This window comes from Tachysurus fulvidraco, chromosome 20 (genome assembly GCF_022655615.1).
Source record: "Tachysurus fulvidraco isolate hzauxx_2018 chromosome 20, HZAU_PFXX_2.0, whole genome shotgun sequence".
In the NCBI taxonomy this organism is placed as follows: Eukaryota; Metazoa; Chordata; class Actinopteri; order Siluriformes; family Bagridae; genus Tachysurus; species Tachysurus fulvidraco.
The window spans coordinates 3,805,489-3,821,452 of NC_062537.1; the positions used below are offsets into that span (position 1 = coordinate 3,805,489).

At 41.5% G+C, this 15,964-nt stretch overlaps 1 protein-coding gene across 3 annotated transcripts in view; it reads left to right on the plus strand.

Moving 5' to 3' along the window:
* The window catches only part of pdlim5b (PDZ and LIM domain 5b), a 54,379-nt gene that overhangs the window by 1,170 nt on the left and 37,245 nt on the right, over positions 1-15,964 (plus strand). For all 3 annotated transcript variants that reach the window (XM_027139434.2, XM_047804527.1, XM_047804528.1), the window contains one exon: positions 3,513-3,685. In XM_027139434.2, coding sequence (XP_026995235.2) covers positions 3,587-3,685 — 99 coding nt within the window. In that variant the 5' untranslated portion in view covers positions 3,513-3,586. Of the gene's footprint in view, positions 1-3,512; positions 3,686-15,964 lie in introns of those variants that run through there.

A 15,964-nucleotide genomic window follows, 5' to 3' on the forward strand; every position in this document is an offset into this window, starting at 1 on the left:
AGTGCAAACCAGGTATTGTTCCAGCTCCCTCTGTTAAATGTCCCAAACCCTTTAATGCTTTAAAGAGGGCTAGCATGAGCCAGGCAGGTGGGACTGCAGACAGATTATAGCTGAGGAGTCTGAGAAGAGCTTCTTGTAAATCCAGGAATCGATTTCAAATGCGAAATCCAGGAATTAGATCACAAGTTTGATGCCGCAGCTTTTTGTGGTCCTAGTGAGCAAAATGACTCCCAATGTTGCTCTCGGAGCGGGAGGGATGGCATACGCTGTCTCCTTTATCATTTTCTGGAACTTTAGCTCTACAAGGAAACATAACCACAAAGTAAAAGGACAACAGGGATGCACCAGAATACTAAAACATATATAGATACAGCTAGTTGCAGGAAGCATAGGAATAAAGGGCACAAGAAAATGCATTTTAACCTACAAATCAAGGCTTAAAGGATTTAAAATACAGACATAGTAAAGAAGTCATGGACTGTGTTTGTTGATATTTTTTGCTTGGAAAATCCCCTAACATTCAGCATACATTTTTGTCAGTGCAGCATATTGACACAGTTGTTGCTTTGATTAGAGGTCAAGCATGTGTTAATGTGTGCTGCCAGAATCAGACTAGGTAAATATTAAACAGTGACCTGCTGGGCTGAAACTTTTATTATTATTTGTTTTTTTATGCACTAACCAGGGAAGTCCATTGTGTTGTGCAACAACAAACAACATTCAGACACAGGATATGACACCAGTGTGAACCTGGACTTAAGAACATCAGCGTTCATACTTAAACAATTCTGTTATATAAAAATAGTTTAAAGAATAGCTTAATAGTTTAAGCGCTTGAACAAACCGCTGCCTTACTCAATGCGGATAAGTCAAACCTGCTATTTTTGGCAAATTGTGTTCTTGGCTTGGTTTCTATGCCAGCAAATCGGGAGTTGGTTATTCGGTAAAGCCCCGGCTTTCAGTGGAGAACCGTTTGGCACCACGTCGACTCTTTACTCCAGAAATGCCGACTGCATTAGTCCTGCGATTGAGCCTTCCCACTTTCACACAGCTGTAGCTCAGTTATGGCCATGGTGACAGACACATAAAACCATCTATTTCAGGCCATGCCGTTTTCCCTCCTGCCTTCTGACTGATCAGATGGGATGCTGAAGGGAAGATGACTTTTGTTTTGGTAGCAGAATGTTTCTCTCTCTCTCTCTCTCTCTCTCGTTAATCACAGTGACAATCGTGGCTTTCTGTCAGCTCATGTATGTTATGCTTATTTCTGAATCAGCATGAACAGCAGTCTGAAAAATATTTAGTTGTCTGTTTTCAGGTGTCTCAGAGGAAGCGCATGTTAGCGCTCGGTCTCTCTGGTTGGTAGATAGAAAATAGCAGTTAGGGTTTATCAAAGAATATATTAAGGAACAAAGAAATGTAAGAAGTAAAAAAACTCTATAGCTACAATACATAGTCAAAAGCCACCAAGAATATTTGCTCTGTGAAATGTATTTAATAAGTTTAATGGAAAACTGAATGTAAAAAAAAAAATCTTTACAAATCCCCTCTTTAAGCAATTTAGGTTTAAAGCTTAATTCCGCCTTTTTAACGCCCTGGATCAAGTTTCAGCATATCTCCCATTGTGGAACTACCGTAAGTCACTTAGACTTTCTGTCCTTTAATTACATGTGGATTATTGTTTGAGAATGTTCCCAGAGGCTCAGTGGAGCTCGCTGCTTATCGTGTCTTCGCATCTCGAGACAAATAGCCATTAGAGCATCATAGTTTTTAATCTAGATTAGATCAATCCAAGACAAAGCAGATTAGATCATTAGTCAGGTGCTGAAAGCCAACACCGGTTATCTGTACACACCAGCAAAGCATTTAGTTCTGTTTTGTTTTAATGAGTCTCGGCTTATTTCTCAGTGCGAAGGCTACATGTGTTTGTCTCCCTCCTTACAGGAAGAGGAATGATGAAAGAAACCACAGAGAGAAAGTTTTTTGTTCTTGGGGGAAATGAACTGAATAGTGCACGACCAAAGACGTTAGAGCAGCATCTTCCCATTTCTACTTTGGTGGTGTTAAATACGTAAAAATGAAATGCAAAATGTTTGCAACATCCTCCCGATGACCGAGAGTCGTCTATTTAAAGCCCTTCAATAGGTTCAGCAGACCTCTCAACCTTATCAGAGCCACAGCCCTAAAGCATGTCATTGCTGACTTTTGTTCTCGTTAAACCCACAATAATGCCTGAGGCATGTTTGTCTTAGGAACATCTGGTACACCATGTAACAGCTGCAGAAAAACAGCAAGGTGTAATTAGCCATATGCTTGCTTGTTTTCATATTCTGATAATTGTATAACGTTTTATAGAGTTGACACGCACTACATAATCTTTCTTCTTAAAAGTAACTTCATTACAGTTTTACTTCTGACTGTTTAGCACCGGAAGTGGAGACTCCTTCCCAAAAAATGGTAACAAACAAACTGAAATGATTTGTGCATGATTCTAATCTGTTAAGCTGCAACACCAGCCATCCATCCGAGTCCTCGTGTTAGTAGCATTTCTCATTGTTCATGATAAACGCCATTGTGTGTGTTGACGATCAACAGCACCATTATGTTTTCCAGATGCAACTTATAAAGAATGAAACTGTCTCCAGGCCACGTCTAGTCTTTCTAGAATAGACGCTTTAAAATATCCCCATGACCCTTCGTGCTTATTCGGGAAACAAGCTCCCTGGGTTGTAACCTTGAGATAGTCTCTCAGCATGAACTCCTCTTTAATAATACTCGGACAGCCCAGATCACACTGAACAGGAAATTTGTAGTTATATCTATAATCCTCAGTATTACGCCGCGGAAACATTCCTCGTCGAGCTTCCCTCCTGCTCTCTAACTCTCCCCTCCCGTATGTTTATATTTGTGTTGGAGTTTAACAAGGATTCACCTTCACAACAGCACCTCTGCTTTGCCACCACGCTGAAAATACTTGTCTGGGTGCATCCGAGGAAGTATAAATGGTTCTCGCCTCACTGTTTTAACCAGCTTTGTTCATTCGTTGAAGGTATTTTAAATTTGTTAGAAGTTACAGTAGTTTACTGTTGGGTTCTGGAAACCGATCGGTCAGAAGGTGATGAGTTTTCTACACCAGCAGCTCTGACAACAGTTTTTTAACAGGGAGTTCTGCATGGACTAAGACTAATATAAAACAGATTAGAAATCAAAAAAACATCTTATCATGGATAGGTAAAGGTTTCTCTAAGGGTAAGAATTTATTTAACATTTCTAGAAGGAGTCACCAGTGTCAGTGCTTCGTAAAAAAAAGTAAGTCAGTAAATCTTCAGACATGGGGAAAGTTTTCAAAACAGTGAGTTTTTATTGTATGAATAACTTCAAGAGAAAAGAATAAAGAGAGGCTGATCAGGAAATGATGGTTTCTGTGGCACTTTCTTTGTTGTTGTTTGGACAAGAGACCTCTGTTTGACTGATTGAAATGTAATCTTTTCTTTTTTTCTATTGTTTTACAGGTCATAAGTTTGAAGTTCTCGATCCCTCACACACACACACACACACACACACACACCCTGACAGCCTGACCACTATGAGCAGCAATTACAGCGTGTCCCTGAACGGACCCTCGCCCTGGGGCTTCCGACTGCAGGGGGGCAAAGACTTTAGCATGCCTCTCACCATCTCCAAAGTGAGTATCTCACACCGCACTTCTTTAAAAGGTTTAATTCATAATGGAGGCTTTCGAGAGGTGGATGAATCTACTGCTTCAGTTGATGTTAGGATGTTGCCACTTAAGTAAGCAATGCTTATTATAAGCACATGATGCGAACACACGAGAGCATTGTGCTCTGCCAGCTACACACACACACACACACACACAACCAGTTCCATGCTGCTGTGCAAGAATAGCAAACACAATCCCTAGCTATTAGGTGATGACGCAGATTATACAGCTCTCATCACACTCTTCACTTTTTCCCATTTATCCCCCGTTCCATTTTTATCATCTAGATCCTGGATGAACAGCTCCAGGCCTGTTCTCAGAAAACGAGTATATTTGTCATTTCGAGGACTTCCTAGGTGCTACATGGAAGCACTATAAAAAGCTTTGTGCTGATCTTCGAGTTCTCACAAAAGCGTTTTTTTTTGGCTGGAGCAGGAGCAGGGGATTTCTGGCAGGAAGGCATGTTTGTGTTTGTGTCTCTGTTTCTCTGGACGTTGTCAAGCCGGCGTTTACTCTCGAAACGAAATAAGTCACGTCAAAGTGAACGCTGAAATTAACATTTTTGAAGGTTTCTTTAACTTAACAAGGCTTTATTTTGGCTCATAAACAGTTTCCAGTAACTCTCACCTTCGGAGCGAGGTTCAAGATCGCACCATCTGGCTCCTTGTTATTCCTGTGATTGACTGTTGCACCTAATGTCCACAAACAGTGGAGGAAACTTCCTTTTCTTGGAAGTGGCTTCCTCAATTAGGAGCCCTAAATCTGTCTTGTTTTTGGCTTCAGCTTCAGAATCTGAGATGAATCTGTCTACAGAGGCAGCACTCGAACTTTTTAAGGTCAGTCTTGTTCTGTTTGCTGATGTGGAAACCCAGTATAGAACGAGGAGCCTGGGTGCTCCAATAAATACAAGCACATCTCTGGCAGCCGGTACTTGTTGGTCCGAGGAGAGCACGGAGCTACTGGCATGCTTACTCTCACTGCAGAATGGACGATGAATGGCTAGAGTTAATGTGTGTGTGTGTGTGTGTGTGTGTGTGTGTGTGTGTGTGTGTGTGTTTGGACAGTGTAGGAGGATAGATCTGCGCCTCAGACATACATGGCTGATAAAGATCTTGCCTAAAGGTGTCAATCTGCTTTTCTTCAACATAATAGCCTGCAATGTAAGGTGACAGGTCCTACATAAACATCTGTCTCTGAAAGTATAAGAAAGCAGGAGAGAGATTTTTTTACATGGATGTTTTGTATTGTATCATGCTCTAATATCTACACAGTTGTTGGAATTCATCGATATAGGTTTACACATGGATAGCCCACCCAAACGGAGCTATGTTGAGATGTTCCTCAGGCTACTGAGCGCTCTATGTGTTCAGGGTGGTCAGGATGGCAGAGGAAGCATACCAACTGGCTCCTGGAACCCTTTTATGGAAAACCAGCATGGATGCGTATTGTGTTGAGAACTAAACCGTCTTTGATGGGGTGTGTTTGAGACATAAACATTACTTTTTTCCTTCTGGACAAACCACAACCCCTCACTTTTAGCTCGGCTGGTCAGCGTATCTGATTTCTGGTCGCTTTTAGAGAAATAGTTTATCTCCTGACAGTGTTTACAAGTCTCAGAAGATTTTAAAGTGGCTTCTGATTTCACCTTTCCACAGACGGAGCGGTTAATGTTAACATGCGACTGTCCATCCTGTGGCTGTCTCTGTGCCATAAAACCCACCCTGAGAGTGCACATGGACACGCACAGCCATGAAAGCCGGATTGTGACGCACAACAGCCGAGTTGTATGGAAGATAATGGCTCTTCCTGTCAGAGGAAGTTATTTATACTCTCCAGATCGGCACAAATGGGGTGAGATGGAAAGACGCTGGCGTTAAACTTAAGACTGGATCACTGAGGAGAATTAAACGGATGTAGTCTTTCATTTTTTTTTCTCCTGAAATGCCTTATTTTTTTTCTGGTGGTGCAAACCTGGACTTAAAGATTTAAGGAAATGTGTAAAATATAATTTGTGTCTTTTTCTCGCTCCGTTATACAGTACGTCACCCACTGTGTTGAATTGTGTCGGCATGTGAAGTGCCTGAGTTCCCAAGACGATGTCTATGCAGAGCCACACCCTGAATGTGTTAAGGCCTGAAGCACATGCCTGAGTTTCACACTCATAAAACAGCTAAGCATAAAACCGTGCCAAGCCAGAACCACCTTTCCTTTCCGTCTCTGCTTTGTGGGTGTATGCAACATTTAGCGTATCACTGTGACATTTAGCATCTTCGTCCAATTTGTATTTCACACGTTATGAATTGATCTCAGCTCCAAGATAAATAATGGTCAGAGAGTAAAGATCATTTCGGCAACCGTAAGGATTTGCAGAAGGGTTTGCAAATGGAAATGAGAGATGCCGATAAATTAAACCTGAATGAACGTCTTTCTGTGGCTATGGTTTTGTGTGATCCTAAGGGCAGTGTAAGTTACAGAAAATGAGACTGAGATATAATGTGTTTGATTCATTACCCGGTTCAACCAACATGACAGGATTAGGACAACAAATTAAATTCTCAGGCATTTGCAAAGCTATACGACTCGATCCCTGCCATCTCGCTGTTATATGACTCGCAGCCTGCGGTAATGCTCAAAGACTCCTTAAATAATGAAGGTTGTAAAATCAGTAAGCTGTGCTATGATTTTTCACATGGGTTTCTCTGGGTGCGGCGTTCACTTCCTGTCGTTGCCTGTGAAGTCTTTACCCAAGTAAACATCACTAGCTTAAGTCGTTATGTGATCGCCGTATGAGTCAATGTGTGGTCAGTTGACTCATTCTTGGTCGTCGGAGTCTACAGAGAAATAGTCACTACCTTCCTTCTGCTTCATAATCTGCAGACTAAGTATTTGATCAACAATCAGCATGACACAGCTGAGTGAGTACATGTGTCGATTTCCCAGCATATAATGCTACAGGGTACAGTAGGAGGAGTTCTCCAGAGGGTATTTGTTGTCGACGAGTGATAGACGTGAATAAATTCCACCGAAAGAAACGACTCATTCAGTAGAATCAGACCGCTTTCATGTAACGGAAATATTTGTGTAGGACAACCTTGCGTTTCCTTCTCAGGGTAGAGTTTCTTAGATCTTAGAGTTACCACCGCTGTGCATGTTTTTGTTAACGAGCCTGAACTAGGCTGTTTGGCTAAAAGTATGTGGACCATAACACACACACACACATGTGACTTCTTCTCAGGCTGTTGCTGCAAATTTCAAAACTCTAGTTGTCTAGGCTGTCTTTGTATGCCGTGGCATAAAAAAGTGCTCCATTAAGACATGTCTGGTTTGTAAGAACTTGTCATGACCTCGATTCCATTCAACCCTTTCAGGATGATCACTTTTGGCATCATTCCAGACCATCGTTGCCTGACCTCAAGTTCTGTTGTTGATTGAACGAGGACAAATCCCTATGACCCTGGTCTAAAATTTAAGGAAAAGCCCGAACAGCCATGGCTTTTGATTTAATTTTGGATTTAGATGTTCAAAGCTCAGGTGTCCACATGCTGAGAGTGCAGGTTCTTCTCACTTGCAATCAAGTTCAAACTTGCAATCTCTCGGGAAAAGGGTGACTTGTTTTCTGTTGCACCACTCGGGAGAGAGTACAGAATTTCAGATCTACTGCAAAGTGTCTTTTTACTTTAATTTTACTACAATATAAATATTATATTGTTTCATTATACAGCAAACTAACGTAGTTGTGCAATATGTCGGCGGAAAGGACAGTGAATTGAAAGCCGTTACCGGATTCATCCCAATTTGTTGCATGACACGCGGGTAAATTAATTGTAAGGTTGCAACTCAGTGGGTGGCGCTTTTGGGTATTTCAGTTCATTTGCTAAACCGCGTCCAATGGAAAAGCAAAAACACTCTGTATTCTTCGACACTACTCCCACTGCTGCTTATCCCATCCCGAGCGGGAGCCACGCAGTCCGAGGTGGACCGAGACAGCTGCCTCTGTTGCTCTTGGAGCTGCAGCAAAACACTGTTGCGTCCACGAGTTCAAGCACCACAGAGCTCTCTTTGTTTCCCAGTTCTCCAAGCCAGGCCTGGATCCCGAAAGCGCTGTTTAGTTTATAAAGTAACTGATGGAGGCAGGTTGCTGGACGTCCCTGATGGAGAGGCCACAGTTGACGTGTCCTGACTAGGGAGAGGACGAGAGCCGAGACTCAGACTTCCTGACAGCTTTATGAGGGAAAAAAGACCAGAAAAAAAACAGGTGCTATGACTAGAACGGAAGTCTGGAAATGATGTTTCAGTTCATAGTATGAGGAAGATTGGCAGATGGATGAAGAAGGATGGATGAGGAAGGAATTTCATCTTTTAGACTTTTTATACCTCCTTATAAAGACTTTTATCCGTATGCTTTTTACAGATACTTACGACTGATTTATTTATTGATGTGTTCTGAAGCTGACTCTGGTGTCAGGCTTGTTCCAGTATTACAGAGCTTGGACACCAGGAGTGAACAAGATAAACAGCCCTTAACCCTGACCAGAATAGATCCTTATGCAGACGTGCACATGCTTTAGTGGTCGTTGCCTTGGCGTAAACATTTCCATATTCATTTAACTTCCATTAAGATCTATTAGAAATGATGTGAAAATCTCTCCACCGACAGCAGCGCTCTATTTTAAAACGCTCTTTGTCAGCTGAGGAATGTTCACTATTCTTGTGAGCAGGGTGCTTTTCAAGGCCTGCAGCATGACGCTGCTTTTGCACAGCTACAGGATGTCTGCTGACCTTTCTGGGCTGGGTGTTTTTCTTCTTTCTTTGAAAGTAAAGTACAGATCGATGTCGAATTTGATCTCGGACATAAATATGTACTGTATTCCTTCTGTTGACGCAGATTGATTAGAATAGATTACGATACGGCCCAAATCACAACGATGCAATTTAGGAGGCTGATAATTAGCATATTTTCAGATATGGTCCAATGGACTGGGATAATGATTCATTTTTAATTTGTATACAGATTGAATTATGTTGTAAGTTCAATGCCCTTGTTTTTATCATCCCTCATATTTGCTGTTATATTCCAAGTTACAAACACAATACAAATTCAAAATGTTGCTTTCTTTGGCATCTTTACAGAAGGGGGAGGGTTTAGTATGGTGTCCTTATTACACACAGATATTCTAGCATGTCTTTCAGCAGTCTGTGTCTGGTCAGGGCTTGTACTTTTTTCCAGGACTGTTACACACCGTTGCTAACCAGCCTGCAGGACCAGATCATACTGTGGTTGGATATCGAAGCTCAGTTTTGGCAGGATGAAACAGGCTTTTTTTTTTTGTGTTAAACAATACTTGACAGCTGTGCGTTGGTGGCGATTAGGAGAGGAAGGAAACGGGTGTCTTGCGCCGTCTCCCTCTATCACATTAATCACAATCACCGCTTTTCAGGAACACTCGATAGCACTATCTGTCCCAGCCCTGCTCTTGCCCATTTGTGAGGATCGTTAATTATAGTCGTAGATAAAAAGCCACTTCTTCCACAAGCATGGATAGAGTTTCCCAGTGTCTGGAGGGCTTTTGTGGTTGATAATCTATAGGTTCTATAACCCCTCCAACCTTTTATACCATCCCATTTTTTCTAGCTTTCTTTCAGCTGGATATTTGAACCCAACACTGAATAAATATGAGCTAATTTTAGCTCCAGCCTGTATTTCCCGACTGGTGCTTGTTCCCCCTCACCTCTTTTTCTGGTCTCTCATATGGCTGGAATGCTTTTATACTGCATCCACATGATTAAAGAGAACACACACTCTCTCTCTTTCTCTCTCTCTCACTCACACACACACACACACACACACACACACACACACACACACACACTGTCTGGGGGTGACTGTGTGGAACAAATCCATTCAGAACAATAATACCACGTTATGCAACTTAGTTAAAAAGAACAAGAAGACCTTGAATGGTTTCCAGTGGCTTTTGGGTCGTATCAGTCTCGAAATCCCAGCTAACTTTGTGAGACTAGAGTATTTTACTGAAGTATTCCAAGGAATTTTTTGGGGGTGGGGAGATTTTAAAACTTTTTTTTAACTTTTCATTATAACATTGTACAAGTGGTTTATTCCTTGCGTAAAGCTGAGAAATCTAAATCTGGTTAATGTTGTAGAAGTATGTTATCTCTGGGGACGTTTGGTACAGCCATCATGCATTAGGGTGGATGTGTGCGGTTGTGTGCACATTTTGGAGGGGTCGGGGGTCACGAAGTCGGCACGGGCAGCACGGATCAGGCACATCTCGCAGCATGTTGCCAAAGGGCGCTGTGGCTTCGGTATTAAAGTGCACAGATGTTTTTGAGACGGTTCCTTAACTGCCTTTTTGAGGGCAAAATACTTTTGGGGTTGATTATTAGACCGACATGTGGAGAAACCGCACCGGTTATTTCCAACTCTGCATTAGACTCGACTGCTCAAAATTACCGCTGGATTGTAAGGAAGCCCTGCAGTCCGAAGAACTGTTTAAGATGCTAATGCAACTTATAAACGTCTACATTATGCCCCGTCAAAATTATTTCTAGAAATGAGCTGAATTTTCCCAAAGACATGGGCATATTAAGTGCTTGTTACTTACTCAAATGGCACAGGCTGCATCCAACCGTTTAACCTACTGTAGTCTTAGCTTTTAACCGTAGTCCTGTGGCAAACATGAAAGATGTACTTCAAGATGAAATTGGAAGGTTCCACTTCCCACAAAACTGTTAAGGGAAAATTATTTCGGTCGTATCCAAGCTAAGTAGAATTCGGGAGAAAAATATGGCTTTCTTGAAACTCTTTGACGTTCCATTGGCGTAGGATTTGTCATGAGTGGATTATTTATTTATTTATTTGTTTGTTTGTTTGTTTGTTTATTTAAATCCCTTTCAGTATTCAGCTGAACAACTACCAAAAAAAAAGGCTACACTGATTATCAAGGCTCGTATCCAGCTGAAAACGCTATAGCTGATAATGAATAGACCATGAGAGGATCGCTCAAATTGCTCTCAGATGTGCTTTCTCTCAGGAGAACTTCGGTTCATGCGGTCTGTTTATTCTAGAAGTGCAGAAAGATTCATAGCTGCGTTTCTTCACAAGCCCGCGATCGGTCGTGCGTTCCGGCGGTGAGACTCGAGCCGTGCGCACTTCAGAAAGTGTCGGTTTATTACGACTGGCACTGCGGTCAGTCAGGTTGACAGTGAAATATCCAGGTTGATCAGATGCCTGATTTTAATGTGCTTTGTGTTAGTGTGTGTGTGTGGATATTATACAGCTATTAATCGACTATAGTATTGGGAGTTCTAAATCCCAGTGCAACAACACTACAGCCCTTGCACGCTCATTTTTCACTGATTTACACACTGACACACTTATCAACACATTTACACCCCAAGGAAATTCAGTGTGATTTCCAAGGAAAACTTTTTGGTGTAAACCGAAGACCACCTGTTTTTACGGTAAGCAGCAATTTGGCCGACGAGACAGACGGCGCATCTTTTCTTGCAGCTCGTCTTGGTAACAGGATTTTGGATGGGGTTCAGTAAGTAACAAAACGCAACTATATGGTTGGTGATAAAATAGTACAAGGCAGGTGCAGGTAATAAAATGTCAGCTTTTAAGGTAGAGTAGTGCTTCTTTACATTTTGGACTAGAATAAGTTCAAACTCCCGTGAACTCCAATGCGGGTCCTTAAATTACCAGCGAAACATTTCAGCACCATGTTCATCTGGTTTTAATCAGTAACATGGCAAGGTTGCCAAGTAAAAGTCCATCCATCACCCCTCAGTGCCTCTATTTTTTTCTTTTCTTTTTTTGATATACTCCATTTGCCATGTTGACTACTTTTTGGGTTGTTTGACAAACAGCACTGTGTTAAAAGGCCAAGACGGTGGGTCGGATGGCAAGATGTCAACAACGGAAATTTGGCATATAAGGAAGACCTCTGGAGTTCATTTGCCGACTGGGTCACGAACAGATGTTTAGAGCGAACTCGGAACAAATGTCCACGTCTTCACATCAGTGCTGTGAAGAACGATGAAGGATAAATGCTTTCCAATTGTCAGCTCTGGTTGCTTAGACGATGCTGATTGATTTTCTATAACAAGCAGCTTTGACCGTCGTTTCAGTCCTAATTCGCATCAGAGGTTTGTCACGTTATCGTTTCTATAGTAACATGACGAACACGGCACGGGATTTACAAAATGTTTTATTTTTTTTTGGAAGGAGTCTCCAGTGTTTGTCGGTGTGTTTTTCCTCATGGGGAAAATCTTTTTGTGCTTTCTGGTTTATACAGTAAGCGTGTTTAGGAGCTAACCGTTGTTCACAACATAAAATCTAACCGTGAGTATCATGTGCCATTCTTTGTTAAATAAAAAATATTAAATAAATTGCTATGGTATAAGAGAAAAAGAGCAAAAAAACAACAACCCCACTTTATTTCGGTGATTACAGTGTACAGTATTTGTGCTTGTGTTGTTGACTCCAACAGCAACTCATCGCTGATTACGTTTTGAAGCCGATCGATCAAGTTACCCTATTAGTTTCCTAAACTTTGCGTAAATGCCCCTGCTAACAATTCACAAATTAATTCCATTTGTTTCCAGTTTGATAAATGAGGCTCATTGTCAGAAATTTAATTCACAGGTCATGCAAAATACAGTACATAGCAGAATGGCATGATTTTATTTTGTTTTGTCTGTTCGGAGATCAAAAACCCTTTGCCCAGCCTTGAATCCCTGTAAAAGCACTAATTAGGAAGGTAATAAGGAGAGAATAAGGAGGGGAAGATGGTTTTTTATTTCGCCTTCCTGGAAGGAATTTAAGAAATGTCCTTCTCGCAATAGGTATTCACATTCCTGTCTCGCTCATTAACCCGAGCATGCACGCGTCCTGTTGACAACGGAAAATGGCCAGTTTTCCACAAGTGTACCCAACGTTGGAGTAACTGACATCTGTTGCAAAGTAGAATGTTGAAAGAATGACTCAGACACACACACACACACACACACACATGATTTTGATTAAAGCATCCTATATATGCACACCCAATCAGTTGCAGTAGTGTTTAGTGGTTTTGCTTCATCACAGTACCACATGGCGATCAGGTGGTTGTTTGACCTCGGTGCCTCAGAGGGCAATGACTGGTTTGCCTCCACCAGGCTGTGCTTTTAGAGCTGGCTTCCTTCAGACCGTGGAATGCTCTGTTTTGTTTGCGTTGCCATGGAAGCGGACTTTTTCTTTTCTTTAAAGTTTCACTGGGTCGTCGTGTACATGCGCTTCACCGGTTTAACTGAAGCGATCACAGGCAGGAAGACGCATAGAAGAAATGCAAAAGGACCAGAATGGAGAAATGTTTGGGCTTTTTTTACTAAGGTGTTTCTGTTCACTTAAACAACACTCACTGTGCTGCCTTTTTTCACACCGATGCAGCTGGATCACAAAATGTGCATTTGCTGTAGGTTCCTTGGGATAAAAACAAATCTGATGTCTCTTTTTAAAAAAATAAGATGAACAAACCAGAAAAAAAGCAAAGTGCGTGAATAAGATTCATTTCAATTTTCTCTCCATCACACGTCCCACAACAGGAGTAAAAATCTCGCGCCATCTGGCCGACTTCCTTGATGTGATGTAACCTTTTTCTTTTGAGAGAAGATCTGATGAGTATATCAGCACCACCCTACGTGCTTCGTCGTTCTTACATAAGCTCGGTCCAGGATGACACAATGTCTCTCTCAGAGAGACAACTGGCTCAGGACGCTCACTTTGCTCCATATAAGGAGCTTGCGAGTCTCTTTAACACACAAGCCAGAGGACTTTCACAATCGTCTTCTGTGTCTAGATGCTATAAAAATGCAATTCCAGAAATCAGCTGCTGACAGAATCGCAGCCGTGACCCACGCACCATGTGAGGTGCCTCATGGGAAAACCTCCGTCATTCCTATTCAGCTTGTGCAGTCAAGCTCTTTCTTTATCCTCCTGCTAAACCCTTCAAGACCTCCAAGCTATATTGTGTCACAACTAAGTTGCGGTTGTAATTTTTCAGCCATTTTGCGCTTATTGTCTGTCTTGTGATTTTTAGAAAAGGGAGGCAACGAGCCACACACACAGCCATGTTTTTGTCTTTTTTCCCCTGTATTTTTCTCATCCATTTTAGCCAGGTTAAACAGAAATTTTGGTAAACCCATCAAAGCTTGGATCACTCACCAGTACTGCCTGTTATTGAACTTTACAGAAGCAGACAATAATTAATCGCACTAGGGATTACGGGTGAGTCGGAGCTAGGATCCAATGTCAAGGAAATTTGGAGTAATAAACCATCGTGGTGGTTTAAATCACGCTCTTGTTTTTGTTAGACAGCAGTTAAGTTGATTAAATCATATCTTATGTGGTAGAGGATGGGAGTGGGATTCTAAAACAGTCTTTAACTCATACCTGTCAAGAGCTCAATACTTCTCATTTTCGGGATTTCTAGGTGCCCTTTTGAAGATCTGACATCTGCGTACACATGATGTATAGCGGTTACGCCATCAATGTGATGGCTAAATTGTACTGGAAGTTCTCGTTATGCTTGATGAACATCCTAAAGTACCTACATGCTTTAGCAATGTGTGTTTAAGTGGCTTAAATGTGGTTTGGTTCCAATTTAAAATATACACTTTACACTCTTTGGTTGTCTAGAGTGCTGTGTGTTATTCAGTGAGCTTTGTTAATAGGAATTTCATTTCTATCTATCTATCTATCTATCTATCTATCTATCTATCTATCTATCTATCTATCTATCTATCTATCTATCTATCTATCTATCTATCTATCTATCTATTTATATTTTTGTGTTTTTTTATTATTATCTTTTAAATCTTTATTTTATTTTTATTTTTTAAATTGAATTTAAAAAAAGCAACATGATGAGACAGCTGGCTGATGTCCATGTTGGAACAGAGACCGGTTGAGTTCATCTGTTTTAGTATCCATTATCTTTCCTTTTTTGAGGGTGGCTGCACATACGCTGGAGACCGTTTTAGTTTGTTTGACCTAAGCCCTTGAGTACGGACCAAAACAGCTGCTCTTAGACTGCTTGTATGAGGTGGTCTTGGGCTACCTCCAAGCCAAACCTAATGCGGTGTGATTTCAGTAAGGACACAATTTAGCTCTGATTAGACCTGACTGAGGGAAGTAATCAATTAATTAGTCCTGCAAGTCAAGCTCAATTTTTGCAGCAGGCTTTTGGTGTTCACCTGTCAATCATGACCAAAAAGCCAGCTAACAGTTAAGCAAGTTAACTGCATCTTTTTGAATTGCTGTGTCACACTGCAGAGGAACACACACACACACACACACACACACACACACACACACACATACACACACACACAGGAAATTAAAATCCATCATCTTCCTCATACATGACCTCATCAATACCCATGGTTACCGAGAGAGAATATGACATTATAGGGATTTGAACTCAGAATCTCTTACGGATGGAGCATAAGGCCGTTTATAGACGACAAACAACAGTCCGTTTTCAGTAGTCCAAACGTGAAACCTGTGGCCAGAAAAGTGTACAAAAGATATCAAACCCTCCACGATCCATTAAACACAGTGCAGAGTTTTTTTGTTCCTGTTTGCCCTAAATTGTGGAGAAGAACATGGATTAAAAGTTAGTTTGGGTGAAAAAGAGCCCATAATTGGTGTTCCATAATGTTTTATTTGTGCAATTACAGTTGTTCCAATGTGGCTTGTGTTTTTATTTCTCTCTACCATCGTTGTAGCCTTATATGGTGGTAGAAACGTCATAAAGGATGTGCAGCAGAGTTCTAAAGTTTTCCTACGGTGGAACGATGTTTAATCAGACATACAGTGTTGGTGTTTGTGCATCGTCATGGCACTTAGAGAGAGGAAAAAGTGCTGAGTCTTGTGTATTAAGAGGACAAGTTCTGATGTGAGACACAGATAAGCTCAGTTTGTTTAGGTCCTGGGTGTCCCGATGGACGATAAGGCTTCGTTACAGTGTGCTCAGTGTTCGCTCTCAGTGCAGAGAAGTGCCGCGTGATGCCGTCTCCTTTCGTGATTAGAGGTGTGGGTGATGTGGCACAAAACATTCTCAGACATCTATAAAAGGAGAAAATCTGGGGTGCTCTGTGAGTGGAACAACCGTCCATTAACATTTACTGCGCTGCACAAAAGTAACACGCCAGGGCACGCCTCTCCACCGGCACGGT